The sequence below is a fragment of the Daphnia carinata genome, chromosome 6, assembly GCF_022539665.2.
Source record: "Daphnia carinata strain CSIRO-1 chromosome 6, CSIRO_AGI_Dcar_HiC_V3, whole genome shotgun sequence".
NCBI lineage: Eukaryota > Metazoa > Arthropoda > Branchiopoda > Diplostraca > Daphniidae > Daphnia > Daphnia carinata.
In genome coordinates, this window is record NC_081336.1 from 1,188,281 (window position 1) to 1,216,275 (window position 27,995).

The 27,995-nt window shown below is 41.7% G+C and overlaps 6 protein-coding genes and 1 long non-coding RNA gene across 12 annotated transcripts in view; 1 reads left to right on the forward strand and 6 right to left on the reverse strand.

Moving 5' to 3' along the window:
- Positions 1-759: 759 nt before the first annotated feature.
- On the reverse strand, positions 760-1,894 carry LOC130689503 (transforming growth factor-beta-induced protein ig-h3-like). Its single transcript, XM_057512447.2, has 5 exons — positions 1,658-1,894; positions 1,405-1,590; positions 1,177-1,333; positions 927-1,105; positions 760-855 (listed from the first exon to the last, which is right to left on the reverse strand). Exons 1-5 carry the CDS (start codon positions 1,892-1,894, stop codon positions 760-762), a joined length of 855 nt encoding a protein of 284 aa, XP_057368430.2.
- LOC132087720 (uncharacterized) lies at positions 1,756-5,203 on the reverse strand. Its single transcript, XM_059495925.1, has 10 exons — positions 5,044-5,203; positions 3,883-4,088; positions 3,725-3,806; positions 3,421-3,663; positions 3,234-3,348; positions 2,998-3,144; positions 2,747-2,929; positions 2,460-2,673; positions 1,966-2,380; positions 1,756-1,896 (listed from the first exon to the last, which is right to left on the reverse strand). The coding sequence occupies exons 1-9, from the start codon at positions 5,133-5,135 to the stop codon at positions 2,079-2,081; spliced, it is 1,584 nt and encodes a 527-aa protein (XP_059351908.1). The 5' UTR covers positions 5,136-5,203; the 3' UTR covers positions 1,756-1,896; positions 1,966-2,078.
- Positions 5,204-5,340: 137 nt separating this feature from the next.
- On the reverse strand, positions 5,341-9,847 carry LOC130689428 (NEDD8 ultimate buster 1-like). 4 transcript variants are annotated; one of them, XR_009000731.2, is made up of 14 exons: positions 9,602-9,847; positions 9,289-9,545; positions 9,105-9,225; positions 8,796-9,040; positions 8,534-8,730; positions 8,307-8,468; positions 7,883-8,241; positions 7,691-7,817; positions 7,480-7,627; positions 6,831-7,359; positions 6,630-6,756; positions 6,349-6,554; positions 5,913-6,261; positions 5,341-5,505 (listed from the first exon to the last, which is right to left on the reverse strand). XR_009000731.2 is itself a non-coding variant. In XM_057512382.2 (9 exons), exons 1-9 carry the CDS (start codon positions 9,719-9,721, stop codon positions 7,455-7,457), a joined length of 1,761 nt encoding a protein of 586 aa, XP_057368365.1. In that variant the 5' UTR covers positions 9,722-9,845; the 3' UTR covers positions 7,416-7,454. The 4 variants fall into 4 exon arrangements, 1 of the variants encoding a protein (XP_057368365.1); XR_009000732.2 differs by having other exon boundaries at positions 5,913-6,270; XR_009000733.2 differs by having other exon boundaries at positions 6,831-7,388; positions 9,602-9,846.
- Positions 9,848-11,856: 2,009 nt separating this feature from the next.
- On the forward strand, positions 11,857-12,573 carry LOC130689454 (uncharacterized). The gene is made up of 2 exons (XR_009000742.1): positions 11,857-12,107; positions 12,182-12,573. It is a non-coding gene; the product is annotated as an uncharacterized LOC130689454 (long non-coding RNA).
- On the reverse strand, positions 12,209-15,112 carry LOC130689427 (triokinase/FMN cyclase-like). The gene is made up of 13 exons (XM_057512381.2): positions 14,875-15,112; positions 14,640-14,709; positions 14,449-14,559; positions 14,298-14,386; positions 14,030-14,243; positions 13,885-13,970; positions 13,652-13,826; positions 13,365-13,597; positions 13,145-13,304; positions 12,948-13,087; positions 12,773-12,880; positions 12,575-12,711; positions 12,209-12,510 (listed from the first exon to the last, which is right to left on the reverse strand). Exons 1-13 carry the CDS (start codon positions 14,992-14,994, stop codon positions 12,327-12,329), a joined length of 1,827 nt encoding a protein of 608 aa, XP_057368364.1. The 5' UTR covers positions 14,995-15,112; the 3' UTR covers positions 12,209-12,326.
- A 221-nt stretch (positions 15,113-15,333) lies between these two features.
- On the reverse strand, positions 15,334-21,538 carry LOC130689425 (extended synaptotagmin-1-like). 3 transcript variants are annotated; one of them, XM_057512377.2, is made up of 20 exons: positions 21,379-21,538; positions 20,905-21,316; positions 20,540-20,581; positions 20,182-20,322; positions 20,015-20,091; positions 19,868-19,934; positions 19,636-19,781; positions 19,436-19,556; positions 19,199-19,366; positions 18,356-18,453; positions 17,787-17,835; positions 17,637-17,726; positions 17,496-17,573; positions 17,266-17,424; positions 17,038-17,190; positions 16,771-16,976; positions 16,582-16,701; positions 16,422-16,511; positions 16,243-16,339; positions 15,334-16,160 (listed from the first exon to the last, which is right to left on the reverse strand). In XM_057512377.2, exons 2-20 carry the CDS (start codon positions 21,277-21,279, stop codon positions 15,945-15,947), a joined length of 2,493 nt encoding a protein of 830 aa, XP_057368360.1. In that variant the 5' UTR covers positions 21,280-21,316; positions 21,379-21,538; the 3' UTR covers positions 15,334-15,944. The 3 variants fall into 3 exon arrangements, with proteins under 3 accessions (XP_057368360.1, XP_057368362.1, XP_057368361.1); XM_057512379.2 differs by lacking the exon at positions 18,356-18,453 and adding an exon at positions 18,874-18,962; XM_057512378.2 differs by having other exon boundaries at positions 20,905-21,319; positions 21,379-21,533.
- A 719-nt stretch (positions 21,539-22,257) lies between these two features.
- The window catches only part of LOC130689444 (uncharacterized), a 45,006-nt gene continuing 39,268 nt past the window's right edge, over positions 22,258-27,995 (reverse strand). The window contains exons 12-23 of the mRNA XM_059495953.1: positions 27,604-27,977; positions 27,125-27,357; positions 26,799-26,979; positions 26,531-26,675; positions 26,256-26,395; positions 26,001-26,162; positions 25,683-25,927; positions 24,961-25,185; positions 24,708-24,872; positions 24,481-24,623; positions 24,073-24,407; positions 22,258-23,990 (exon numbers count right to left, since the gene is read on the reverse strand). Coding sequence (XP_059351936.1) covers positions 23,472-23,990; positions 24,073-24,407; positions 24,481-24,623; positions 24,708-24,872; positions 24,961-25,185; positions 25,683-25,927; positions 26,001-26,162; positions 26,256-26,395; positions 26,531-26,675; positions 26,799-26,979; positions 27,125-27,357; positions 27,604-27,977 — 2,867 coding nt within the window. The 3' untranslated portion in view covers positions 22,258-23,471. The remainder of the gene's footprint in view (positions 23,991-24,072; positions 24,408-24,480; positions 24,624-24,707; positions 24,873-24,960; positions 25,186-25,682; positions 25,928-26,000; positions 26,163-26,255; positions 26,396-26,530; positions 26,676-26,798; positions 26,980-27,124; positions 27,358-27,603; positions 27,978-27,995) is intronic.

Consider the following 27,995-nt stretch of genomic DNA (forward strand, 5'->3'; position numbering starts at 1 on the left):
AAGACACATCTACGCGCCACCGAATACAGTGGCAACTGCAGCAGCGCTTGGTTCCCAGTTGGCAGAGGCGTGAACGAAAAATGTAATAGCCTAAGGCCAAGTTTCAACTTAGGAAGTTTGACTACAAAATACAGATCCAATCTGACTCTGCATTTGTTCATCTTGTTCTTAAATCACCGAGTAGTAAAAGTAAAATGGCTATGGCGAAAAGTGGAGTTGTTAAACTATTAACAAAACACTTTTGGCTGTTGAGCAGCAGTTTTGCAGAATTGCAATGGTGTGAACTTATCAGCTAGCAGACGAAGGTAACAATTCACATGCTTCCATAGGATTGATGTAGCTAAACATGGCGATTCGCAATGACCCTCGCCAAGAATGAATTTAACTTGTACTTTTTCGTCTACGCAATCCCCAGCAAACAATGAACCAACGATTCAATCCCATTACATTTGTATTGTCCAGCAAAGCAAAATGCAATCCGGATAGGCCACGTCAGAAATACGAAACGAGAGAGGGAAACAAGAACAAACAAACGGTTATCCGGATTTTATAAGAAAAAAGAAAACAAAAAACAATCATGAATAAATATACAGTCGTCTTACTGAATAAAGATGGAATAACTTGAAACAGGAAACGTTGTCTTTCCCCAATGGACATCATAGTTAAACAAAAAAAAAAGTCGGACACATCAGGGAACGTGGGGCTTGGCTTTCGAATTTTGATGAATTTGTCATTTACGTTTTGTGTTGTAATATTTCTTTACTTGCCGTGGTTCAAGATCAATTCCATACCAGGAAGTCCAAGACGACGAGTGCCAGATAAAAAGGGTAAAGCATTTGCTTTTGGCATAATTACCTAAATGAATTTTAAAATAGACAAATCAAACCCTGATAGGTGACTTATTTTTTAACATCAAGATGTTGTACCTGATCGACGACATGGATGACCCCGTTTAGGGCTAGCTGATCGCAGGCAAGGACATGAGAATCTCCAGCGGTCAGACTTCCGTCAAGGTGGCGCTGTAGAGAGATCCAGCTACCATCTATAGTACGGCGACGGTTGCTACTGAACCAGTCACCACGGAATCCGGAGCAGCACATGTGTTCTACAAATTGAAAATGAAAATGTTTTTAATAAATAAGACGAGATAACATACAGGCTAATAACTGTACATACCAGGTAGGATGTGCTGTTTCAAAATGTTGGCAGCTTTACGAGCATCTTTGGTAATCTCAGACAAAACCTCCTCGGGCATCTGATAAAACGCGACATCAGGAGGAGCCAAAACGGTGTAGGTGCCTTCAGCATTGAGAATCTCATTGAGTCTGGTATCCTGTCAACCAAAAGATACCTCCATTATCAAATGAACATTGAATACAATCTTTTTCTCCATTGAATCCTTACCTTTAGAAGCGTCGTCATAATAGAGAAACTGCGATTATTAGCTAGCCATTGAGTAATGGTGTTCTCTGGAGGAATCATAACACGATCAATGATGTGAACATTGCCATTGCAAGCGTCCTGCTCCCAACGTAACACAGCGCCACACTGCACACTCGCTCGAAGGGGTGAAGCGTTGAAAAATGGTATCTAAGAGAATATATTCCTCGACCATTAGTGTACAGTCTTTTAATGAAACAAAGTGAAATAAACTTACCGACTGGTAAAAGTTCATGCGAACACTCTGACCCTTAAGCCCAGTCTCGACAAGTTGATTGTTGGCGAGATTGGCCTGGCGAACTCCGGGCTGGATCAAATGGTACGTAAGAACTTGTTTCAGCTTTTCGGGGTTATTCATCCATGACTGTTTGATCTCGTCGGGGATGGCGCGGATGGCGTAATTATTGGGTGCGAACAATGTGGCGTTGGTGAGTGAATCCAGCATTGGGGCCATTCCTTTTAAAGTGTGAATACATCGACCGTTACGTAATGATTGTTGCTACCAAATATGTTTGTACAAATTACCTGCGGCTTCGACTAAACGGGCCAGCTCGGTGAGATTGTGCGTAGAGAGCAACTGACTAAAGCTGCGAGCATTTTCAGGAATGAGGACGCCGTCGATGACATGCAGAACGCCGTTAGAGGCCACGACATCGCGGGTAATAACCTGTTTGCCGTTGACGTAGAGTTTGCCCTCCAAGTCGCGCTCCAGTAGAAGAGAAGAGCCAAGCAATGAGGTAGATCGGGCACGGCCCTGGATGACAGTCGAACAAATAACGTTGGGAAGAACGTGATGTTCCACAACGCTGTGAACGCAACCTTGGCCTTTCATCAAACGGTCCCTCAATTCCGGATTCAATTTGGCGAAGGCATCGTCGGTCGGGGCAAACGGTTAACTGACCCGGTTGACTAAATAAGGTAGAATCTTGTTCTCTCAGCACTAGAAAAAATGGTTGTGAAATAATGTCTAATTCTTGTCCTCCATAAAAAAAAAAAAAAAATCTAAAAATGGAAATTACGTTTTCTGAAGGAGGAGAAATGCGGCTCGGATTCCAGGAGCTGGGCAATCGTTTTTGTGGCGGGTTTCATGACTCCATCGAGCATGTGAATAACACCCTGTTGCGCGTAGTTGTTTGTGGAGACTAAACGGACGCAGTTGGCCGTGTAGATGCGACTTGGAGCATTGTACAAATTGATCCGGATCTTGGCTTGGCTGTCTTCCGTGTCCAACAGCTGTGGGGACAAAAAAAAACAAAAGACAATCGATGTAGGACCTGATAAACGGAAATCAATCAATTGTGATTACCTGTTCATCACGGAAGTTGGGCGTGAGGTAAATTCCTCGGACCATGTGACCGCGAACGACTGTGCGTACTTCGGTCATGTCACTGGGCTCCACATCCATCCGCATAATGGTAGCCGCCTGGCGGCGTAAACGAACGCCATCGTCCTGTTTGACATCCGTTTCTTTCATGTCATTCTGCGTATTCTACCATTAAAAATATGTTTCTTTTCAATCGATTTCAAAATGAAATTGTACACGAAGTGAAGAATTACCACATCATTCGCCACATCGCTGGAAGCTGGCGAAGAACGATCGACTGGAACAAAGTAGGTGTGATTTTGGTTCAGGATTTTGGGGTCAACTTCGGCCTCTGCCATAAGCGAGAGGAAACTACGACCGCCGAGGGCGAAAACGGTTTCCTATTGTTGCGGAATTGATAGAAATAGGTTGACTGACCTGTTGGTTACCGGCCAAAAAAAAAAACAAATACTTGAAAAGACACACTTACCTGGAGGCTACGCAACTCGACAGCGTGACAACCGAATTCACCTGCTTCACGGATGGTACCGTAACAGCAATTGTATCTCGTCTTGTAAATTTTGCGTATGCCGTTGGATCGAACTCTGCAACAAAATGTACCAAAGCATTTACGGACATTTCGCCAGTGGGAATATGTCAAAAAGCTTGAAACATACTTTGTTTCGCAGACATAAGAAATGCCTTCGTCATTGCACGATGACATGCGGACGTGAGCGCTAAACTGCCGCCTCCTTCTTGTTTTCAATTCGTCATCTTTGGGGCTGTTTTCGGGTACAAGTTCGTCATCCACTACAACGCCATCTGCCTCGGTCGTAGTCGGTCGTTGAGTCGACGTCAATATCGTGGAATTGCTTCGTTTGCTTTCGTCAATCTCCTCCCGTTCGATGCAAATGTTTGGTCTATGAAACGAAGACGTTAACGAATTTTGAAACACAAAAAAAAAGGGGCAAATAAAATTACCCTTTCCACCATTCTCGTTGTGGAGTGCTGTCGAAGAAACTCTGAAACAGAGGAGATAATCCTAAATCGAAAGGATTCGAACCTGGAATTTCAGAATTTGTTTCTTGAATTAGCCAAAAAAAAATTTAGGTTAAGAATAATGTGAAATTTTTCGTTACCTTCATTTTGATTCGCTAGGTTCGGATTGGGTGGTATGACAGGGTTGGGATGGCCGCTGGAAAGGGGACTGAACGGCCTGTTCCAGATACCAAGTGATTCACGAACATTGTGTGCTTTATTGCTCAATTGTTCCACAACCGGATTGATAGTTTGCTTCAAGCTACTGTCAATGTCAGCCCCGATGCGTTCCGCTAGTGTGTCGACCCTATATAAAAACCAAATGTACAGTTAATTCACGTGAAGACCCACTTAGGCAAGTTAATCACACACGCACAAAGAAAACAACAAGACCAATTTCGTCTTGCTCTTATTCAAGAATTGGAAATGACCTATTTTCCATTGGCGCACTGTAGGATGATTCTTATTACGTCATCACCGCGAGCAAAAAGAAAAAAATTAGTTTACCTACAAAAGACCTGAATCCAGTCTGACTGTCCTTCATTGTTTGTTGTTGTTCTAATCTAAAACTCAAAGGAGTATTGCCACAATCAATTGAATGATTAGGCGACTGGCCCTGTGTCAGAGTCGCTAGGTTCAACAAGGATCCCAAAATAGGAGGGGGGAACAAACCCGTTTTTTTTTTTTTTTAATGGCTGAACAAGGGTCCCTTTTTTTTCTTTATGTATGACGCGAATGAAGGGTACACGATCGTAAAGGTAGATTAAGGAGCTTGTCCTCTCGTCTTATTTCCCGTAAACTGAACAGCACATTGGCTTTCGGGTTTTGTTTGGTCTCGGGGCGGGTAAACGACCTTTGGCTTTAACCTACATTTACCCTATTGAGGCCCCATTTCCGTATTTAAACATGGAAGGGAGAGGGAGGGGTTTAAAAGGAAGATTTTGCCAAAGACCCCGTTAAAATGGAATGTTTGCCTGTGTTGGGGAGAGGGGGATGTGAATGCCAAGACAATTCTCTTAAAACGTTTACAAACAAAAGAGGTCCTTTCAACAAACGACTCGGGCATAACGACACATCCTAATTTGCGGTTATCATGACTTTGCCATTTCCACCTTCAAGGCGTGTTGAGCCGAAACACAGGGCTGCTACTGTTTAAATGCAAACAAAAAGAGAAGCTTCTGCCTGTAGGTCTATGAAATTATGTAAATGAAATTCACGGGAGAATGCAAGTGTTAATAAAGAAGACAGTTAGGGTTCATTACCTTTGGGTGAGACGGTCCAAGAGGCTTGGCCAGATAGCACCGGCTGGAACCAGATATATGACCGCTAACAGCGCGAGGCAGGCGGATTTCATCTTCTTCCTTTAAGCGCCTGTTGTTTGTTTTTGTTTTTTGTAAAAGAAAATTAAGTCTTTGTTGTAGTTTGTGCAAATGAACGATAACAAACGGGAAAAAATGTGCCAGCGATAGCTAAGCAACGTCTTGACTGTTGACCAGTTGAACGGCCAATGACGAGTACACTGGAACCTTCTGGGGCTTTAAATAGGTGGCGGGAGTAGGAGCCCCCCTCTCCGCACAAAAAAAAACCCCACCTTCCTCCTCCTCCTCGTCAACTGTTTCTTTTTTCTTCATCCCGCGGGGCTCCATTGGGAGGGATCAATGCTCACGAACACATGTGTCAATCCTCCTCATCTTTTCGGTGGCATCCGATTCCATTCTTTGCGGCTGAAATAAACGAAAAGATAAAAAGAAAAACAAAATAAACAAAATGGAGAACGACATAGAATGATGCAGTACAAAGTGACGGGTTTCAGGGGGGGGATTAACGGTACGGCCGGATCACGAAAAATGGCGCGCATGACTGACTCTTGAACGCACAAATTCAATTTCCCTCTGCCTTTTTTCGTAATCCATTTGGAAGTAAATGGAAAACGAAACCGCTGTGAGAACAAAAAAAAAAGGGCTTTCGTTGGTCGGGTGGAAGCGAGGTTCATGACCTTGACAAACAACAATACCGTTACTAGCGTTATTTATTTACTTTATTCCTCTCTTCCTCCTTTCCGTTCCCCATCCAACACCTTCTCGTGACTCCTAGGGCTGTTGAAATAAATAAATAAATATTTTTTTATTACCTTTTTCTTTTCTTCTTTTTCCTTTTAATAATGCCAGGCAGCTCGCGAGAGGCGAAAGAAAGGAGTTGTCGTCACGGTTATACGACCCACGTTAACGTTCAAGGGCACAAAGAGGACGAGTGAGATAATTCGACAGACGTCAGCAAATCACCACGGGCTTCATTCTTTCCCAATCGCAGTGGAGGGAAATCCCGAACTATCAGGTCGTTTTCATTCCTTCTTCATGAATAATTCGCCAACCTTTATTTATTTTTTTTTTTTCTTTCATGGTCTCCATCGAAATGCAGAAGTTTTTTTGTTTTTCTTAAAGGGATGACTCATATTTCTGCACGTGATTGTGTCTGTTTTCCTAGAAAGGCTCAATGTAATCACAACAACCAACGGTAATTCATTTGACTTGAATATTTCTTCAGATTTTGGACATGATAATTATTACCTGCTGGGGCTTTTTTACAGCAGCTATTAACGCCGATTAAGAAAGAAAAAGGAACGGTCATGTTTGCAATGCCCATCACTCCTTCCCGAAAAAAAAAACGGCCGTGACTTCCTGGATTGGGTAATAGTTTTAAGTCGGTGACGGGCGGCTACTCCTCTTTTGGCAACCCTGGCATATGCCAATGTGGCACACGCGAGAAGTGTCGGCTGTCGGAGTGGAGGTCGAACAACAGAATCATAATTAATAGTCGTATCTGATAGACCGAGTGGAATGAAATATACCTGAACGTCTGCCGTGTCAAAGGCTAATGTTCTATCGTGTTTTAATCTCTTCAGCCAAGCGTTGCATGCACGGAAATGGGGACGCCAATCAGCAAATAACAACTACTCGTGTTCCATCGGTGCGTGACTGTAAATAATAAAGAAAAAAAATAAAATGAATTTTGCATAAACAAAGAAAAATCCGGATCAATTTTTCGTTACCACGAGATTGCGAGGGAAAACGATGTCACGTCATTAGAAGTTGCTTAAACGTTTTTAAAGTGCATTTATCACTTTAACGTGATTCTTCTGGAACTTAATAACTGCGCAGTTGGAAAGACTTCAGTTGCTAAGTCAAGTGATCCCGTAGACCAGCGACATTCGATAACCTCCCCCCCCCCTTTCCGCTGTCTGACGTAGTGGGCTACAAATGTAAAAAGGGGTTCGCAAGAATCGGCAATTAAAGTGAAAAAAACATAAGCCAGCTGTTGTTTCTTCTTAGATGTGTCACGTCTGATCGTACCAGCACGGATAGGGCTAATAAAAAAATCCAGCATTTCGCAACAGATGATATCCGATGCTAAAATAAATGGAACAACAAATAATAGGGAAACGTGTCTGAAATTAAAATTAAAACCGGATAAGCTCATTTGACTTTCGAGGAGGATGTTGTGAAATCGTTCAAGTAGGAAACATTCGCACACTGCCAAGGGCGATGTTTCTAGAAATTGTGTTCGCGTGTTCACGACATCTATGTGTAACCACAAAAGCATTTATTATCTAGAGAATTTAAAAGTACGTGCGTCATTGAAGATAATTAGATAATTTGATGCCGCTATCCAAGTTCTAAGAATTTAAAAAACTCAAGTACTTATGCAGATACTCTGCTTCTAATTCAAGGCCAGAATCCAAATGATCTTCTTCCGATCGAGGAATATCTTTGGCAAGTCTTTTGTACGCTTCCTTTTCTCTTTTCGTAGCTTCTTTTTGCTTTCTAGAAGCTTCTTCGCTTGACGAACCTAATGAGACATTACATAATAATTATTTTGTTTCTAAGATTTCCAAGGCTGAAATTCTCATACTTGTTGCCGATTGGTCGTCAGGTCGGCCGAGGTTTGATGCCAAGTCTTCCACTGCTAGTTCAACATCCCCATTGTGCTTTTCCAGCATTTCCTTGGCACGTTCCACACTAAAACCCATCGAGACCACCTATAGAAAATGTACGACATTAAAATAAAAATTTTACACGTCGACCACAACCCAAACTTTACAACCTGGGCAAGGGATTCTTCGCTATATTGTCCCGTAGAAGCTTGAGAGCTATAAGATTCACTCTCGGATTGCAAGAACTCTAATGTCCTACTAATATCGTTGTTTGTTTGTTTCAGGCCTTCAGCAGCCCGTGACCGGTCGAATCCCATTTCGACTATGGTGTTGAGATAACCGAGATTAACCCATTGACTATTGGCCGTTTTTCCCAGTTTCTTCCTTTCACGATTTCGCTCTTCTTCCTCTTCTTCTTTCTTTTTGCGCTCTTCTCTTTCCATTTCGCGGCGTTGTAAATATATGCAAGCAGCATTTAAATCGCCTCTACATGCCCGCAAACCAAGTCGGGCATCAGACAATGAATAGCCTACATTCACGGAATTATGACAACACACTTGAAAGTTGTTTCCACGTTGTTTTTTATGATATTACCTAAGTTGATTAAGTGGGTTAAATCGTCGTCGTTGATGGTGAGTTTCTGTAACTCTTCGTTCGCTTGATTCAGTAGCTTAATTGATTCTAGTGTCTTTCCTTGATGAAAAGCCACGACTCCCTGGAGTAGGTGAAGTCGTAAAAATAGCACGGCTTCATTGCCTAGAAGGAAAAAGAGAATAATAAGCATTACACAAAATAGAAAGGTATACGGAAACTCGGACAACCTGTTGTTCCTTTAAGGGTTAAGAGACGTTCCATTTGCGCTCCATAAGTTTTATAGAGAGACTGCTCGCATTGGTCTAATCGGACAACTGCGTCGGACATATCTGCTGCATTACCAAGCAGCAGATAACACCAAGCAATGTCCAGATTTAATAGGGCGGCATTGTCTACCGCTTTCAGTAAATCTGACCTACAGGCACTGTTATTTCGTTGTTGTTAAAAGAATGAAACAAAATAGAAACAATAATAAGTCATGTAGATTACTTGAATTTAGCATCAGCCTCGTGAAATAACGTTAAGGCAAGCGAGACCTGATTACGTTTCAGGGCGGAACGACCCTTTTCATGCAGAGCCATTGCCACAGCTAAGGATTTTTTTTCCTCGAATGGGAGGTCAATGATGTTTCCTGACTGATCAGCAATTCTAAGGTAGTTTTCATCTTGCTGGCTAGCCAACAAATCTGCATCAGCCTTAATCAATTCTACCTCTTGAATCATCTTCTCTTCCATCTTTACAAGAGTGTTCATAGGTTATGCTTTGATCTTTAAGAGATATTTAATCCCTATTACATACCTTTTGGCAATCTGGATCAGACGGAAGGATAATTGCCAGAATCTGAGAATTGTTGGTAACTCTTTGATCTCGCAGACTTATTGAATCATCCAGAACTAAGCCATGGCAAATCATTTTCAGCCTATCCTCAAAATTGAAAATACCATGTTAACAGGAATTTTTAAATTATTTGATCAAATCAAACCTTGTTGAAGCTGTAATGTTCATTTCAGCTATGATCTTATTTTTAAATGATTCACCAGATTCATTCAAATACATGGTGATGTTCTTCTGAAGGCCACTGCTTCCAACAACTTTGACTCGTAAAGTTGCCAACCCAGTCTCTTGGAAGCATGCCCTGGAAGCGAGCTTCTCAAGCGCATGAAACTGAAGTGTGCTCAACATATTTAAGACAGTAGTGCATGGTATGGCAAGCATGTCAGAGAGATGCATGGCCAGCTCCTATCATAACATTTATTAATCTTATGTAGCCAATGCAATTTTAGCTATTGCTTTACCTCAAGTTTTTCTTTATTTATAGCCTGATCTGCAAAGTACGGTGCCAGCCATAGTTTAACTCCATTTTCTTGTAGTTTTTGTCGAATTCGAGCCAAGCAATGTTCTTCATTAAAATCCATAGCTTTTAAATTTGCCAATATTCGCACTACTCTACGGCTGGCGGAGCAATGACTAAGAACTTTCACAGTGACCAGTCAGCTGTCTGCTAAACTGGCGCCTAATAATTTGAAACGCGCGCATTTGTTTGCTGAATCAGAGCCATCTATTAGATTTTTAGGACTGATACTCCTCCTTTCTTATGAGTTTTACCAACTTGCTTTCCAGAAGCAATTTCACCTATACACTCTTTTGACGTCTGACAAGTAATATTATATATACCTATGATAAATAATGAACGAATAGTAATGTGTGCTATGTAAATTTGGTTATTTGTAAGAGACTGTAAATAAAATGTAAAACACAGATTTGGTAAGAAAAAATAAAATTTATTTGATTTGGAATTTGTCGAAAAGGTAGAATTTTGAGATTTTGAATAAGAATGAGAATTTGAAATATGTGCATGGGAAATGGGATGGAATTTGGAATATGTACATGAAAATGAGAATAGAATTTCATTATGGACTATATACAACACATCACGAAATTCGGAAAGGGGCATCATTTAAAAGCCGCCGAGATGACACAAACAGCTTGGCTACACGTCTTTGCGTACAAAGTTTGTGGGATAATGAGACATTAATTCCACCATGTAGTCAGCCGATGGTACAACTACCATGTTCGATCGAGGGGAGTTAACCCACTCAATTTTGAAACAACCGCCAGGCTCGTCTTGTTGTTTTGTGACTCCGTAAGTAGGTCCAGACACATAGGGCCGAATGCAGTCCATAAGGAAAACATATGGAAGAAATGGTGGATGGCCATCTTCCAAATGTTTCAATGGTGTTTTCTCGTGAGCATGGACCGGATCGGCGTCTGCGGATGTGGACACAACACATGTTTCGTTGGAAGAAAGTGTCACTGGCGCTACGGAAGGTGAAGTTGAATCCTGGTCAACTATTGCGATTTCTTCGGCAATTTCAGTCGACGATGGGCCATCACTGACCTCCATCGCTCGTTTTTTGGCCTTCCGACGCTCCTTCAGCGCGGCATTCCTCTTCTGTCGTCTCGTTAGAGGCACAGTTGAGGATTCCGATGGCTGTTCGGTAGGAGCAGTGACTTTAACATCCAATGGTGTTTCAACAATTTCAACCGTAGGAACAGGGCGGACACTGGCTGTAGGAGGTTGAATTTCGCGAGGCTCTGCTCGTCCAAGGACTTTCCGTATGGGGATTCGGGAAGGTGGTTTGTCCGCATTCGGTGCAGCAGGCCTGGCCCGGGAAGCTTTGGGAAAGGATTCCACCAAAGACTTTCCAGCGACTGGATGTTGTGGGCCGACGTCGCGTTTACAGGTCGCATAACCCTGATGTTCTGGGCGACCGGTGGTGCTGGCAATGATACGCACCGGAATTCGAGAACGAAAGATTTTGACCCCTTCTGGTTGCTTGAAGAGTGCAGAAGCGCAAAGTGGCTTAATTGCAAGAGGAGATGTACGCGCCTCTGTCGCTGAAGGTTTCACAGATAGTGCAGGTGTCGTAGAAGTAGCCGGCCTGACAAGGATCTTGCGAACAGACGATGGTAAGGCACGGCCACGCACTTCTGGAAAGGCCTTCTCGGTCCCCGGGAGTGGTAGAGGGGCTGGAAATGCGGATTTCAAAGGCATTTCGATGTAGATGATGATGGAGGAAATAGAATGAACAATGAAGAGATGGAATAGTTCTGAAAAGAACTGTTGCTGAAGACTGGGAATAGGTGAGATGAGAGTACGAGGAGGTTTGACACGAGGTGTGCTAAAAGGTATCTGCGAGAATTCAGAGAAAACTGCGATTACTCTTAGGATAAATGGCCCTTCTTTTGTACGATTCTAGTGGCTATCACTCACCATAGTCACGGTCATTTCAGGCTTCCTTTTAATTTTTGACGAAGTTGTTGCAAATTTATGGAATTCCAGTCCACATTTTCGTGAAATTTAGATTTTTTCCCACAAATATCAAAATGGAAACGGTAGTTTTTTTCCAGCCTAAGAATATTAAAACATGATTAATTGGTTGGGTTAGTCAAGCTGCAATTGTGTCTGACTACCAATGGATGATATGGCAATGCTGCTGCACAGACAACAGTCTGCACGAAAACATTGAAACTATGTGAATAAAAAAAAACAACATAAAAGTAGCTTGTTTCATTTCTACCAAGCTTTACAGGCAGGTGAAATAGTTCAGACATTGTGTTCAAAGTGATTATTTAGGAATATACTTACGAATACGGCCGCTACATAATGCAACAGAATTTGTAATCCGAAAATGTTGTCTTATATGTAGTATCTTCTGCTCATTATCCATGCCTGAAACACTGGCAAACTCATTTAAATAGACTATATATCTTATTAATTCTTTATAAGTGTAAAATCAGGTAAAACCTCTTACAAATTATGTTTTGAACAAGAGACCAGACACCTGTATTTTTTTAAATTTCAAATTAAACAGGACAACATTATTAAACATTTTAAATATTAAAGACTTGAAAGTTATCAGCAGAAACTGACATCATTGGCAATACTGGTACATGGTTTAGTAAGCTTTTAAAATTCTTGGAAGGAGTTACTAAAATTTCCTCTCGACCTTTTGAAATTTATTCTTCATCACTTGAGGAACTGCGCATACTGCCTCTTTTTCCTTTTTTCCTTTCACAGAATATGGAGTGCAACTCATCATCTAAAGCAGAAACGAATCCTTGGAACCAAATGGCAACTGCTGTTGCTCCTGGATCTGGTTTTGTTAGCTGTTCTTCACCAACGTAACTAGCACGTCCGACCCTACGTGTTTATAAGATCAGTTAATTATCATGACTGTAATGAAATAAATAAAAAAAAAAGCTACTTTGCTTGCATTCCGGCCGTTTTCTTGGCTGCTTTCTTGGCGACTGAACATGCTGCCCACAAATCATCCAATAACTGATTGATGCAGGGTCTGGAATGTAATTGTAAATGATTTAGGGCAGGATAAAGAGCATCCACCTTTTGAAAAACAAACAAATAAGACGTTAACAGCGAAATGATATTTAATGGCAAGTGTTACAAGAGTGCGATCGCCAGGCTCCACAATCCCATACTTCATCACAGCATCCAGACCAGCTTTAGAAGCTTGAATCCATCGCTCTGCTGTTATTCCACTGATATTCGAATCCTTAAATTTTGAAGGGGAAAGTTTTAAGAATCGTTTGGTTAAGGAATAAAACTGCAGCCTTTAATACTTCGAAAGCCCTGGCCATTGTTGCGAAAAAAATGCCGTAAAGAGCTCCAGAAGTGCCTCCTACTTTGCTTTCCATTAAATAACAGAGTTGATGGAGAACCGTGCAAGGGTATTCCAATTCTAGGTCTATCTGGCGGACACCTGTGAACATTTTCCTTTTAATCAATAGAAACTCTGGGTAAAAAATGATATGCGTACCTTCGACCCAACGGTTTAGGGTAGAACCGCAATCCCCATCGCCACATCCAGAATCCAGCTCATTCAAATAATCGACATTGGATTCCAGAGCAGTAGCAGCGCCATAAATCGCTGCTTTTAACGCACGTTGTCCACGTTCGCTAAGCGACGGACCTCGTTTCTGCTCAAGAATCAAATTTTAACATCGAACAAGAGAATAAGGTAGAAGAATCACAATTACTTGGAATTGATGTCCCCCGAGGTAGTCTTCATCTGAGAGTCTCTCAGGAGTAATTCTATCAGGATAAAGTGGGTGGGGCCACGCTGGCGCGGACGTCGGTGCATCCAGTAAACTTAACCACCAACTCCTCCAGTCTTCGTCCACACGTAGCACGGACAATTGGATTCCTCTCATCTCCAACGAAGTCATCAAATGCCCGACGTAGCAGCGGATTACCTTCACTTCCCTCGATTCTATTTCAAAAGATACAATGAGGCCAAGAAAACTAAAGAAGATTGCGACATTACCTAGTTGTTTAATTGCTTCACGGGCAGCGATGTACATTTCCATAATGGACAGACCCCCGAGATTATTAACTATCAGAGCTACTGAACAACCAGATGGAAGAGCAAATGATGAAGAAGACTCGCTGTCTGTCATCCGATCCAGCATCTCCTCGATGATCTTGGATGCGGTGGTCATCTAAATTTATTACACTGGGTAATTAATTAACTCATTTTTGTTCAGCTTTATCAAATACTTGAATTCTTTTGACTCCTGCTTCACCATGGATGCCTAGGCCCAACTCGACTTCGTCATCTTCCAAACGGAACATAACTTCACCACCTTGATTTAATAGGTATGGTCAGTTATACGTCCCAGGATGTACTGTTGGCCATCTATACCTGGAGCACTGCATGACGTCAAACTGGCACCGATTGTTCCGATGGATTGTTTCATTTCTTCGAGCACATGGGCGATTGAATCCAGTGGATCGCCTCTCTCGGCCAAAGCTCCAGCAGCTTTCATGAGGAAGAGCGATCCAGCTAATCCTCGACGACCAACAGCTTTGAAGGGGCTGGAAAGAGCGCAATCATCATCGCAAATGACCATTTTCACCTACATTTAACAGTATTAAATAAAGCTTTTATAGAGTACTGTTAAGAACTTTACGCGAATATCTTCCATGCGAGCCCTTTCTAAAGCCAATCCAAAGTTCAATCTATCACCGGTGTAATTAATTACTATCATCAGAACGCCATCTAAATGCCAAAAATAGTAATTACGCATTTTTTAACGTGAGTTCATGACTAAGTCTCAGTACCATTTTCACTTGAACGTGCTGCACGTATAGCCGCCAGGATGCTGCCAGCCGGGGGCGACGAGAAAACCTGGCCGACTACGGCTGCTGTTAAGAGACCTTGCCCAACGAATCCTGTGGGGAAAAAAACGTACGTATGAATATTATGCTGTGAACAAAGAGCTGCATTTTCAAGCCATAAGTTCAGCTTTTACCGGCAGCGTAAGGTTCGTGACCACCGCCGCCCCCAGCAACAACTGCAACTTTTCCATTTGAAGCCTTTCCCTGAACAGAAACAAAGCAAAGATTTCTTTTGAGCTAGCTTGCATTGATGTGCAAAAATGGCTACAGATTTCAGAACTTGATCATCTTTGTCTATTAATCCATAACTAAAATCATACATTTAGAATTCTAATGACTGTATAAACATTCTTGAAAACACGTTTATACCGATTCGTGAATGACGACACGTTGCTTGCCCAAAATAAGAAGGCCGGGATTCGTCATAACAAGACCCTCAAGGGCTTCGTCGACACAATCATCTGGGTGGTTGATTAGTTTCTTCGACATTTTTTTCAGCAGTTGTCTCACATTCACAGAAATTCACGAGAACAAAATAAAAACTCAGGAAGAACAACCTGTTACGACTTGCTAGGAGAAAAGCATGGCCTGTTGTGGTTCGAATCTCGACATACCGACATCTGAGGTGGAGATTCCTAATTTATGGAAGCGGAAAGGCGTAGACTAAATCACGGGAAGGTGGTAGGGAAAACAAAATGTTTGAGGTGGAACCCATATTTTCTTTTATTTCTTTAATAAATTAGAATTAATTAGAGTTGTTGAAAGCTACAATTATCCACTACGATTCTATTACCATACCGAGAAGTTTGAAAATACATATTCAAAAGGTAGTTTATAGACTGTATAATTAGGAAACATTGAGAGTAGAGAGGGCAGAGTGCGAAAATCACAAGTCGGCACCCCTTTATCCACAGAAAAATGCAAAGCTCAAAAAATATAAAACAAACAATAAGTATGGCACAAGAACCCAAAGACAAAAGATGTGCAAAAATAATAAAAGTAACTGAAAAAAATGTCTGAATTTTGCCTTCCCAAAATGCCAAAAATTTGCTCGAGTCATACGCACAAAATAAGATAATCAGCTGCCTTATCTTTCCAAACACAAAAAAACAATCTGCATACCTTCTAAGCAAGACAGCATGAAAAACAAAATGTTGTGGTATCACACAATCACTCGGGATAATTATAATCTAAAAGCTTTTCCTTTTTTGTTTGAAAGATTTAGCAGTAAACGACGTTGGAAGTCTAGACAGTGAGGGTCCTAGTGTCATGTGCTATGAAAAAGGTAAATAAGCAATCGAATAAGCTTTTTAAATACTGCTTTGGTAAGAGGTAAATCATGGGCAGAAAGAGAGCTGCAGAAATGCCTCGAAACGCGAGCAAAAGTCAAAAATAGAGGTATTGAAAGAAGATTGAAACACGTTCAATTCAGAACCCGACTACTCGGACGGTTTCAAATCGAACCACTGGGTGACGGCTTGTGAAAGATCGTGATGGCCCAAAATGATAACGCAGCTGCACATTAACGGACTGCGGGCAAACCGTCCTTTGCGATTAATGACGCTCACTTCGAGCTCACGAGCCGGCAAATCTATCGGGGCGACGGTATACTCGAAAGTTTCATCGAAAACAGGATTAACTGTGTCTTTTACAATCTGTAACAAATCAAACATAAAAAAAAAAAGGAAAACATTGATATTTAATTGGAATACAAATGAAGAACTCGGTAACAGTTACCTCAGTCTTTCGTTTGCTATTAGCAGATCGATCCGGAAGGAGATAGAGTTTCACGTAAGGGTCAGGGGGATCGGGTTGGTCTCCACCTGGTAGTTGGCTTTTGTTTTTATAACAACGTGTACAGTTTATTAGTAAGCTTGATACAGAAACTGCTATCGTTTTAACTGTGTAAACAATACCTGACTTTGTGGACGACGACAATTAGTCTCTGTCTCTGACTGCTGTAGCGCAGCGTTAGCTGCACTTGACTTACGACGCCGGGGGGTAACCTGGCAAACAATTATAGCAAAGTTACGAACGTTGCTCGTGAAACTTAATGATAACAAAAAGGAAACATACCCTCCCTTTTGCCTTCTCCGTATTGACGATTCACGATCCAAGCCCGTTTTAATAGCAGACAGCGTATTGGTGGAAGAGCTCATTGATTTATCTAGGGAAGAAGTTCGTTCGCTTGTTCCACTACATCGCCAGAAAAATGCAAAGAATTAAATCGAATTCATTTTGGAAAATATATTTTTCTTTCTTTACCTAAGGCTGACAGTGTCGCTGGCAACAGCCGATGGCGCTGGAGTAGAATTTTGCGTGTCATTACCTACGGGCACGTCTGGCTTCGGTTCTGGTTTTACTTTCACAATTTCGGCACTCGGTGGTGGTGTCCTGGGCGGTTCGGTAGCGAAATCTCCAGTATCCAAAATCGAATCATTTCCTTCGATGGGTTGGCCAGGTACCATCACCTGACAAAAAAAAACGAGTCAAATCTTTAAAGCGTTTCTTTGGATCTCGATGATGAAATACCTTTAATCGTATAGAAACGATGAGTTTGCTCTCAGGGCCAGAGTTTTTCAAGCTCAACGGTTGATGACTCAATTCCATTTCAGGAAGAGTTAGCAAAGAGACGAGCGTAATCTTCTCCATGCCAAGTTCTCCTCCAGTTTTCTGATCCATTACCTATTTGGAATTTGCTTAATCAATAAATCAATGATACCTAAAAAAAAAAAAAAAAAATTCAAAAACAAATTTTACTTTCAAATACAGATCGTCTGATTCGGGATTACAGACAAGGAAGACGAGCGCTTGCTCCCAGGTAGGATCGCAAGTCCGCATTCGAGCAGACGTTTGTTCACTGCGATTACCGGCAGTCACGATCACATAAGGATCGGGCTTTGAAGATGTTCTGGCACTCTGCAATTACACCCATCACATTTAAAATTTAATAACATTGAATACATAGTTTTAGACTGATTATTCCTTACGGGCAGGGATGTGGCCGAGTCAACGTAAACTATAAGCAAGGCGGAACTGAGGCCGAGACTTTGTGTTTCCGCAGCGTGCTAATTAGGATTTTTAAAAATCTTCTGATTACATTTCTAACTTAATAATTAGACGTAAAATACCATCTTCAGCATAACGGGATCGTCCATTAAACTAAACCAAGTTAATTCCAGGTGGATCATTCCCGATTTGACATCTTCCAACGTCACCCACTACAAAGCAAATATATGTTAGAACACGAAACGAATGCAAATCTTTTGAAATGAAATTACCATGTCCTTTTTGCCAACTTTAGCAATGCTGTAGATGTCAACCGTAGCTCTATAGCAAAATAAACGGTATAAAATAAATAAGAAAAAAATGATAAAAAAGGTTGCCATTTCAAAGGTGAATCACAAACACGAGCAGATGTCAAACGCAATCCACACGCCTACTTTTAAAAATGTTTCCAATAACCCAAAGCCATTCAATTCCATGCCATGGTAAAATTTCCAAATTTGGACAGTCTTCCACCAGTGGAGATGTTATACGATTTAAACATGAAACTACCTGCGTTATTAACGGTATGTTCTGTACGACTGCCACAGAACTGTTAGGTAAATACGGGAATTGGCTAACTGCCAGCTACCGACTCGCAAGAAAAGCCTTCATTAGCATAAAACCAAACCAAACGCAAAAAAAAAAAAAAAAAAAAAAAAAAATGTTGAAATGAATCACTAAATCAATTAGTTTTCCATTTTCAAAAAGAGGAAAAAAGAAAAAAAATCAAAGCGAAGGGAAAACAAAGACGGGAAGAGAAAGCCAGTGAAGAGTTAAAAAGAAAAAGTTCCAATCAAATCACCTTCCTAAGTAATCATCATTCTGTATGCCAGGAAATCCGGCATCGTAGTCCCACACTTGGATGAAACAATTCTGGGCTCGCAAAGACTCCACTTTCGCCTTAGAAATAGTCACAGCGTGTTCTCATTTTGTCGAGAAGGTTACAAACACAACGGATATGATAAATATCCAACTGAAACAATGACGTGTAAACTTCTAGACACGGTAAGAACATTTGTTTGTTTCAAAAGGAAAAGAAAATCCAACAACCCAAGACTTCCAACCAGCGCAAGATGCAAGTATTAAAAAGAGCGAATAGGTATTGGCCAGGAATTAATTTTAAGACGCAAACATCAGCAGGGAATTGTTTTTTTTTTTTAAAGAGCCCTTACCTTCCGCGCAATTATCATGGAACGAGGCTAGAGTAATGAAAATACTAAGAACAGTACGTGACATAACAAAGGAAGAAGAAAAAAAGGGAAAATTGCTGAGCACATAAGGCGAATCGAGACGCCGACGGTGAACTTTGTGTCGACTTACTTGCCCAAAGAATCGTCGTCTCCTGTTGTTTCATCGCGATCGAAAATTCTGAGAAAGCAGAGCTGACTTCGTTGCTCGTGTGCAACAAACTTTCTCCAGAGACAGGAGAAAGAAAAAAAAAATGCAAAGGAGGAAAAACGCATCAGCACACGTGGAATCAAAAATGCACTCTCATCCGCTAAATGCAATACACACAAAGGATTTTCTCCGGGATGGTTTCTTTTTTTGGCAATATCATTACGCTTTCTTTGTTTAAATAAAAATTCTTTTTTCGATCCTCTAGGAGTGTTAAGGGAAAAAGTGCTTCAACGTGCATTTTGCTTACCTCACAATAGAAATCCCACTTGGGATTTATGGTGTTGGAAATGGTTTTAGTGCGAAACTCTTGAGAGCCGACTGTGACAATCGCGTAAGGATCTGACTTGCCGATGCCCAAGACACGATCCATTTTCATTAGTTGCTTAGCCTCGACAACACGCACTCTCAGAACGCCCTACAAATAAACAACTTTGTTAATTGTGGCTCTAAATTACAACTTGATCGTTGAAAGGACGTAACTTACAGATGGCTCGGGTATTTTCACGGCGATGGGAGACACGACATCGGATAACGTGAAGCTAAGCTTGTTGGGTAAGACGAGGAAAGCTCCGATTTGTTCGATAATGACACGCCGCAATATTCCACTGTAAGAAGTAATAAAATGTTAAGTACTTAAAAAAAATAATAATAAAATAAACCTATAGTGAGGAAGTTATGGTATACTTTAAACCAGGCATATCCAAGACGTCTACTACGCCAATCAGATTGAAATCTACCGACGGGCTGTTCAGGAAGAAGATTTGAATACCACCAAAAAGCGGGATTTGCGAAATTAAAGGCTTCATAACGACACGTAACATTCCCGACATCTAAAAACAAAGTAATAAAATACCAATAAAAATTACGGTACAAATAAGATAGCTATTTATTGGCTTGCTTATAGCTATTATTGTACCTGGAAGTCTTTGATACCGCCTTTCAGTCCTTTGACACTAAAACGGATATCGCAATCTCCAGCATAACTATTTTTAAGGAAAGAAGAAAAAAAGAACCGATCTAGAATTCACTTTTTCAAAGAACTTGATAACGTGTGGCATATTACCAAATGTCCATATCCATTACAATTTCATTGCGCGAAACATTCTTATCATACACCTTGACGCCTCCTACTCGGAATGGCTGGGCGTAAATAGCAAGTAAATGAAAGAGAAAAAAAAAAAAAATGGGGGAATGTGGCAAAAACTTGGCAAGTAGTTATTGGAGAATTACCATAGTTCCTAGAGAAATCTTTTCCATTTTAAATCCACCGAGCTTATAAGCTTTTAGGCTTTCACGTATTCCGGGCTGTACGGATTCCAAAATTATGTTTCGCACATAGTGCCCAACGTTCGGCCACACTTGCTTCAAAATCTATTTGTGTTTTTTAAAAAGAGAAAAACAAAATGAAAGACGTGAATAAACAAGCACAAGCGACTAGTACATAGAAAACACTAGCAAATTTTGTTTGTTGTTTTTGCTTGTCAATCTTTTTTGTTTTAAACACATGTAAGCGGAAATATGTTCCGTATTTGACGTAGTTTCATAACAAACAAAAAAAAAAACTACGGGGAAAATAAATCACGTTTACCTTGTTGAGCCATTCTGCTCTATCGAAATCGGGAAAAAATACCTAAAATAAAGTGAAATCTTGTTTAACCAGACACCATATAAAAAAAAAAAAAAAAAAAAAGGCAAGGTAAAAATAGAAATGCTTTTCGGGTAGGGCTAGTGCAGATGCTGTCTGAGATACACAAACCAACTGGAATACTGCCAAAAAATGATCTACAATATATAGCTTTAGCTGGTGTAGTGATACCACATTAACACATCTAAAGTGCTCATTAACACCCAAGTTAGACAACATGAATATTCATGTACAAAGACCCATGCCGTCTGACTTTGTCACATGAGTTATAACTGCAAATAAAAGAGATAAGGATAATTGGCACTTACCCAAGAAGGAAGATCGCTGACCCTGGCCATGATAACATCCTTATCATCATAGATGGCTGAGGCCCTAGCTGTGCTCATGCGATAGTTTCTTTCTTTCCTCCACTGGTCTGTGGCGGCAGTGATTCCCACTATACCAAGTATCCATGCTATAGAAAAATTAAAGTATCCCATAGCATAAACACCAAACACCAAAGGCAGGTGTTTGGCAGCTATTTTGCAGAAACCAACCAAACTCTTGCTAACTGTATTTGGTTTCTTTTTCTTTACGCTACGATTAATAGGAACAATCTCTTTTTCAGGAGAGGATGTTTTGCTGCTTGATGACGACATTTCACGGCTGATCGTGACATCATCAGTCGATTTGGTGTCGGTCATTTTGTTAGCTGCCTTCTTTGGTTAGTGCAATATGAATCTGCTGATGGGAAAGTTTCAAACTTGAGGACTGGTGAAAGTTTTTTAGAAATGATCACTCACCTTATAACGCTGTCAAGCCACGGTCATATGATAAATCATGACTACCGACTACACACAAGCACACCGTTCCTTCTTGAACGCCAAACTCTTACTGTTCCCAAAAACTGCAAAGAAGCACTTCTGTATCTCCCTCTATCTTCACGGCGAGCACCGGGAAAAAAGAAAAAGAAAAATACTTTTCTGCTTGTTTTGAAAGGGCTGACGTTGCCAGGTTACCATGGTGATCAGCCCCAGCGACCGAATTGTCATGAGCTCAAGTTATGGTTTTGATCTCGATTAAAAACAAATTTCATATTTTAAGCACGTGTTTCTTCTACAGCAGGACATTAAATGACTACATATGTCATAAATAACCAAACGGGTTTCATGTAGGCACTTCAGCGTCCAATCCCAGATGACAAAATTGATTGGAGTTTGCCAATAATGATTGGATGATTAACTTAATTGTAGTTTATAGGCGCGATTGGAGATTAGTTGAGGTGGTGTGTGTGCATTTCGACGAATGTAGCAAACAAATTGCTGTATTTTGGCTTTCAATTGGATAGTTTTTATGAGAAAATAAAACCAAAAAATTCGCGGAATCCCACGGGTAAAGCAGAAGTACTTCCTGTCAACGCCACCTATTGATTGAAAAACGTAATACACAACTATGCCTGAATGGCTTACTAAACACGATGCTAAAGACACTCATGACAGGTTCGATGACAGCAATGGCCTTACAATTTCCGCACGCGATAGGTAAAATTAAGGTTGGCCTTCCTCACACCGAACCTATTTAATTCTGAAGCTATATCGTAGGTGTATCAAGTATGTTCAGGTAGAGTTTCACCATCGGCATAGGCCAAGAAACGCGGTTTTGATTTCTAAAAAGACAGATGCAACAGTTGACTTTATTTTATTTCAGCCACCATGTGTTATTTTAAACATAAGGGAATTATAATCAGTGATCAATAATATATAAAAAAACACAATGGTCTACACAGATAGACATTTATTATAATACTCTGATTTAAAAATCTCTGGAAATAGATTATGTAATTAAAAACTATCAATTTGCGTTTTTCTTTTCTCTAGAATCTCTCTTTTTTTTTTTTTATAGAATATTATCTTTCTTAAAATGCTTATTCGGTTTCCCTACTGATTGCCCTGGTCTGACATTGACGAGAAATGGAGGGTTGCCGACTTCATCGTGGGATCTATGACTTGCCAATCACACCACTCCCGACATAATTCGCAGTGCAACGGCTGCGTTTGCAATAAAATCACATCAACAATAATACAAAAAAAAAACTGTCAGAATTAAACGAGATATATCAGTGGGCTTTTTTTGTTGTTTTTCTTTTTTTTTTTTTTTTTGCCATTTTGGTTCCACAAAAAAAAAAAAAAAAAAAAAAAAATGAGGAAGGACATCGAAAGAAAATGTGGGAGAAGAAGAAATAAAACAATCGACTTGCCGATGAGGTTTCGGGAGTTTGCAGCACGTGAACACAAGTTGCCACTTGATGAAATCGAACGTGATGGGGTAGTCGAGACAAATAAGCCGACAATTGGTCAATAATTGAATGGGATTTTGTGACAGACGTGCACACGAACACCCTCACGAGAAGGCTGAAACACACACACACACACACAGCACACACATACACACGTAAACATCATCTCCTATTTGATACACGAATGACTTACGAAACTGGACGGTCCGGTAAGCAGATTGTCCAGACATGATCGATTTTCAGTATACACACGCCATCGAAAAAAAAATAAAATATATAAAAATAAAACCGAAAGAAGTTAATTCGAACCAGTCCTGATGTAGTGAGCTGTATAATGATATCAGATACTGTATATCAATATATAGTATAATAATATATATATATATATATATGTATCTATTTTTTTTTTTTTTTTTGTAATCGTGGTCTGTTAATGTTAACAGTAAATAATGATTATTTTTGTTACCAATTTAGTATAGAGTATTTTCTTCCATTTTTTTTTTTTTTTTTTGCAGCGTATTAGCATTCCATTTATGCACACGAAAGAATTTTGATGATTAAGGGTATTGAGGAGTCGTGGGGCGAAATTGAAATCCTTCTTCAGAGTCCGTAGTCGAATGAATCCCATTCGGAGAATCGCGAGTCCTGCTTCTGGAGCCGCTGTTGGCAGGCCTCCAGGTAAGAGTCTTGGATGCGGTACATGCCGGAATTGGCCTGGAACATGAGCGTTTCCAGAATGCGCTCGTTCTTGATGGCCTTGCTGGGCAGGACGATCTTGATGAGATCTTGCGGCGAGATGCGGTAGAGTCTCAGGTCTCGGGTGAGCCGCTCCATCGTGCAACGGAATTCGATTTTGGCGTCGACGCGCGAGGCGGCGCCGCGCGTCCGGATCTTGTGCTTGGCCCACTGGAGCATGGCCTCGAATTTGCGCACTTCGGGCACTTCCAGGTTGCGGGCCATGATCATCTGGACGATCGACTCGGAGAGCGAGAGGAAATCGGGGCACTGGAACACCTGGTACGCCCGCGTTTCGATGAATAGCAGGATCATGTTGACCAGCTCGGAAGCGCTCGTGTAGCGCCAGTAATAGTTCTCCAGGAGACACAACATACTACAAACCTGTTAATGTAAATAGCATTGATTTTAAATGTTTTTTTTTTGTTTTGTTTTTAAAGCAATTCAATTGTTCTGGAACACGGACCACTTCGATGCGCAGGAACTGCTTGGCGTGATGGAAGCAGGCTTGGAGCAATTCGGGCAGGTCGTAGTGCTCGGCGGCGCAAATGAGACCGGGAATGTTGTTGCAGGTGCACGGGCACGAACCCGTGTGCAGGTAGTCGAGCAGCAATCGGAACGTTTCGGCATCGAATTCGATGATGGCGAATTCGGTTTGGGCCAACTTCGATCGGTCCACTTTCTGGACGTCGGCGCAAACGCTGAGTCGTGGAACGGCCAGACTGTTGCTGTTGCCAGCTGCGGCAGCTGCCCGGTCGGCGGCCGAGCCCCGCTCACCGCGACCTTCTCTGCCCATCTTGGCTGGAAAAAAAAAACGGGCAAACAATTAGCACACATCACGTTACTTCTCGTTTCTAATTTCTTTATGTCTTACTGCAATCTTGAGAGCTGGTCCATTTCTTGTCGTCCACTGTGAGCCGATCCTGTTTCTTGCTACTTCGGCCCCAACCGGCCGTCAGGTTGCCCAGTCGAGAAAAGGCTCTCATCACCGACGGGCTGCTGGGCACACTTTTCGGTCTATTTTTTAAAAAAAAAATTTTTTAAATTAAAAATGAAATGTGTAAGACGTTGAACTTGTGTTTGCGTCATGAACGATCGTACCTGGGTGATTCGATATCAGGCACTTGAAGGAAATTGGACGACTTGTTGCGTTGCTGACCGCCTGGACTGTGCAATGTTGGCGCGGCTCTGGCCAGCAGCTCGGCAACGGGAACTTGAGGCGATCCGAAACCGGTGCATATTCCGTAGAGCATCTCCTGGAACACTCTAAATTGAAAAAAAAAAAAAAAAAAAACCATTTTCAGGTCATTGCAACACACACAAAAATATATAAATCTGGAACTTGATTCATTACCGACTGCGGACGCCCAGGATGGCGCGAACGCCGTAGAGTTTCAATTTCGTCTTGCCCTGGCCGACGAGGAAACTGACGTCAAAGAGCATCGAAGGCGGGTCGACATTGAGGAACACTTTGGAGAAATCTTTGGCCAGTTGGTCGTAGCCTTCGAATTGGTCTCTCACAGAATCCAATAGAGGGCTCGACGGTCGCATGTGACCGATTGGACGCCACGATCCACGTCTATAAAAAAAAAATATATATATAAAAAAATAAACACATTAATGATAATACACGTCATCCATTTATCAAAGAAAATTTATAAAAAAAAAAAAAGGCAGTGCGGATGGGGGAAGGAATGGGCTCCTCTCGTCGGCTGCTAGTGATTTGATATCGATCGTCTAATTTGGGGTGTGTTGGCTCGTTTCCAGCTCAGAGTGAGTAACGAGCTGGCAACTCTCGCTGTCAACTGCTAGATAACAAAAACGAGGCCAAATCGATAGCTTTAAGAAAATTGAAATCGAAATCCTCCCCCCCCCCTCCCACTGCGAAAAGATTTATGAAAATGTGTCAACGCCGCCTGGATATTGAATGCCACGCTTGGTGGGGGGGGGGGGGGAGGTCAACGACACTTTCTTTCAACCAAATGTTGTGGAAGAAAAGATAAAAAAAAAAAATAAATAAATAAATAAATAAATAAATGAATAATTAAAAATCTCAGCGGGAATTGATGAGAGAACCTGTACGGTTTGGGAATTTGTCCAGTTTCGGCGTGGTTCTGCAAGTTGGCCACAATGTCTTCCAGCATTTGACTCCGGGTCCGCTCCTGCATCCGGGCGAACTTTGGGGCAGAATAGGAGGCCCGCTCTCCGTTAACGATCTTGGTGAGGATCCACTCGCGGAAGAGGACGCCATTGTGGAAGGTCGACTGCTCCCAGAGGTACGGCTTGTAAGCGCCCACTTCGTCACGAGTGACCACCGATATCTGGAACAAACAAAATTTCAATTTAATTTTGAAAAAAACAAAAAAAAACAAAATGGAGATTGAATTCAACAACCTCGTATCGTGTGGGTTTCCGGCGCGATTTCGGCGACACCTGGACAAGGATGAACGTGTGCAAGAAATGGGATTTGATGCAGGCCGGCGAGAAATCGGTCGTGTTGGATTCGAGGAAAACGACGCAGACGATATCGTTGCCGACGTGCCGCTTTCTTTGCAACTGGACAAATGCCCCAAATAAAAATTAAAAAAAAAATCAATTCGTTTAAGTGAGCGAAAAAAAAAAAAGACAAACGTTTTTTTTTTTTTTTACCTTTTGGGGATCGTTCTTCTCGTAGGGTAAGAGTGTCGAGACGTGAAACATGATCTCGATACCGCGCCAGTGAGTGTAGACGGAGTAGAGGCCCGTCAAGTCGTGGACCGTGTCCAGTCCACCTTTGTACTTGTCGAAACCTGAAACGGTTCACACACACACACACAAGAAATCAACACATTTTTCTTTCACATCGTGTCCGGCTATTCCACGCCATACGTTCGTAAATCACCAGGGGATCATAATGTCCATTAAAAAACTAAAACGATGAATACCTTTGAGTCGCACTTTATCGCCGATGATTTGAAGGAACTCGTCGAACAAAGGGCTGTGTTCGTTGTTGTCCAGGATCTCCTCCTCTGTAAACTGGCCGTCCTTCACGTAGATGACGCCCACCTTCAGCTCGGATTTGATAAAAACCTGTCCTTTCGATAGATCGATCGTGTCATTTTTTTTTTCGCATTTTTGATTCAAACAGAAAAATAGAACTGGATGGGAAAACAATGTTTCAGGCTAGCTATGATGCGAACTATTAGGCGGGACCTGATCCAATTTGAGGAGCTCTTCGGGCGTGTCGGGCAGCTGGCCCAGAATCAACGGCGGATTGAGGTTGATCTCTTTGCCGAGGGATCGGACGACTTCTTCGCGGTTGTAGCGGTCGGCGAAGACGCAAGAAGCCGGGATGAGGCCGTGCACCGTGTAACTGATGGCCCGCACCAGGATCCTATCAACAACCAAGACAATCACGCAATTAACTAACCTTTTTTTTGTTTTGATTTTTCAAAGCGCTCTGCACTTTTCAAGATGGCTGTTTTGTAAGTGCATGGCAATTAGGAAAGAAAAAATAAAATAAAATAAAATAAACGGACCTGAACTGATCCCGTCCGTTGATAATCTCCTGTTTGAGACTAAGAACAACCGGGCCGAGATCCTCGTCGTTGGAGAAATAGTTCCAGTGCTCCGTACCGTAAAAGTAACGCTCGTAAGTCTCTTGCTCCACCGAAGTTAACTCGAAAGTCCCCGCCCGGTCAAACTGCTCTTCAATGGCCGTTTTCCGACGCGCTTGCAATTCGTGGATTTCCGGCAAACTCGTCGAACTCACCTGGAACATTTTGAAACATTTTTTTTTTTTTTTTTTTTTTTTTGATTATTTTCAATTGATCTTAGAAATAAAATAAATAATCAAATCAAACCAATCATGGCAAAAAAAAAGCAAAAAAAGGGGAAGACAAATTTGAATGAAAGCGATTGGTTTGCTGGGCAATTGTTCTTTAATGTGCAGTGGGGGGGGGGGGGGAGGGATCTTTTTTTTTTTTTTTTTTTTTTTTTTTTTTAATTCTACGGGTACTTGAATATGTTGATGGACTAGCTGAACTTTTCGGCCGGCGCGATCCGACGGGCCGGCGCCGGAGTCGGTGCTGGTGAAAACGGACGTGCCGCCATTGGCGTGCCGTAGGTTCAACTGGCTGCATCCGGCACCGTCGAAACTGTCCGTTTGAACGCCAGTGCCATTGTCGTTCTCTTCACGGCCGGCCTGGCCGTCTCCTTCCTCTTGCTCGTCATCGTCTTCGTCGTCAGACGCGCTATTCGAATTGTCCTGGCTGCCTTCCTCCTGGATGCCGTGATTGCGTCGACGTCCAGCTCGTGCGCTCTGGCGCGAACATTCGATCCAATAGCCGGGCGTCGGCGTGAAATTGTGAGGATAACCATCGCAAAATTCATCTTGAAAAAAAACAACAA

Excerpts from the sequence above, each read along its gene's own strand:
- LOC132087720 (XM_059495925.1), bottom strand. The coding sequence starts at position 5,135 with ATGAAATCCGCCTGCCTCGCGCTGTTAGCGGTCATATATCTGGTTCCA. Across the intron at positions 2,930-2,997 it reads GCGATGTGGCGAATGATGTG|AATACGCAGAATGACATGAA; the intron begins GTAATTCTTCAC and ends TTTTAATGGTAG. Across the intron at positions 2,674-2,746 it reads CCAACTTCCGTGATGAACAG|CTGTTGGACACGGAAGACAG; the intron begins GTAATCACAATT and ends TTGTCCCCACAG.
- LOC130689425 (XM_057512377.2), bottom strand. The coding sequence starts at position 21,279 with ATGACCGACACCAAATCGACTGATGATGTCACGATCAGCCGTGAAATG. Across the intron at positions 20,092-20,181 it reads AGATTTCTCTAGGAACTATG|CCATTCCGAGTAGGAGGCGT; the intron begins GTAATTCTCCAA and ends ATTTACGCCCAG. Across the intron at positions 16,702-16,770 it reads AGCGACACTGTCAGCCTTAG|TGGAACAAGCGAACGAACTT; the intron begins GTAAAGAAAGAA and ends CTGGCGATGTAG.
- LOC130689503 (XM_057512447.2), bottom strand. The coding sequence starts at position 1,894 with ATGGCCCCAATGCTGGATTCACTCACCAACGCCACATTGTTCGCACCC. Across the intron at positions 1,106-1,176 it reads GAAACAGCACATCCTACCTG|AACACATGTGCTGCTCCGGA; the intron begins GTATGTACAGTT and ends TTCAATTTGTAG. Across the intron at positions 856-926 it reads TCATCCATGTCGTCGATCAG|GTAATTATGCCAAAAGCAAA; the intron begins GTACAACATCTT and ends AAATTCATTTAG.
- LOC130689428 (XM_057512382.2), bottom strand. The coding sequence starts at position 9,721 with ATGGATTTTAATGAAGAACATTGCTTGGCTCGAATTCGACAAAAACTA. Across the intron at positions 9,546-9,601 it reads TAAATAAAGAAAAACTTGAG|GAGCTGGCCATGCATCTCTC; the intron begins GTAAAGCAATAG and ends ATGTTATGATAG. Across the intron at positions 9,226-9,288 it reads AACATTACAGCTTCAACAAG|GCTGAAAATGATTTGCCATG; the intron begins GTTTGATTTGAT and ends TTTTGAGGATAG.
- LOC130689427 (XM_057512381.2), bottom strand. The coding sequence starts at position 14,994 with ATGTCGAAGAAACTAATCAACCACCCAGATGATTGTGTCGACGAAGCC. Across the intron at positions 14,387-14,448 it reads AGCACGTTCAAGTGAAAATG|ATGGCGTTCTGATGATAGTA; the intron begins GTACTGAGACTT and ends TTTGGCATTTAG. Across the intron at positions 13,305-13,364 it reads TCGGGGGACATCAATTCCAA|AAACGAGGTCCGTCGCTTAG; the intron begins GTAATTGTGATT and ends ATTCTTGAGCAG.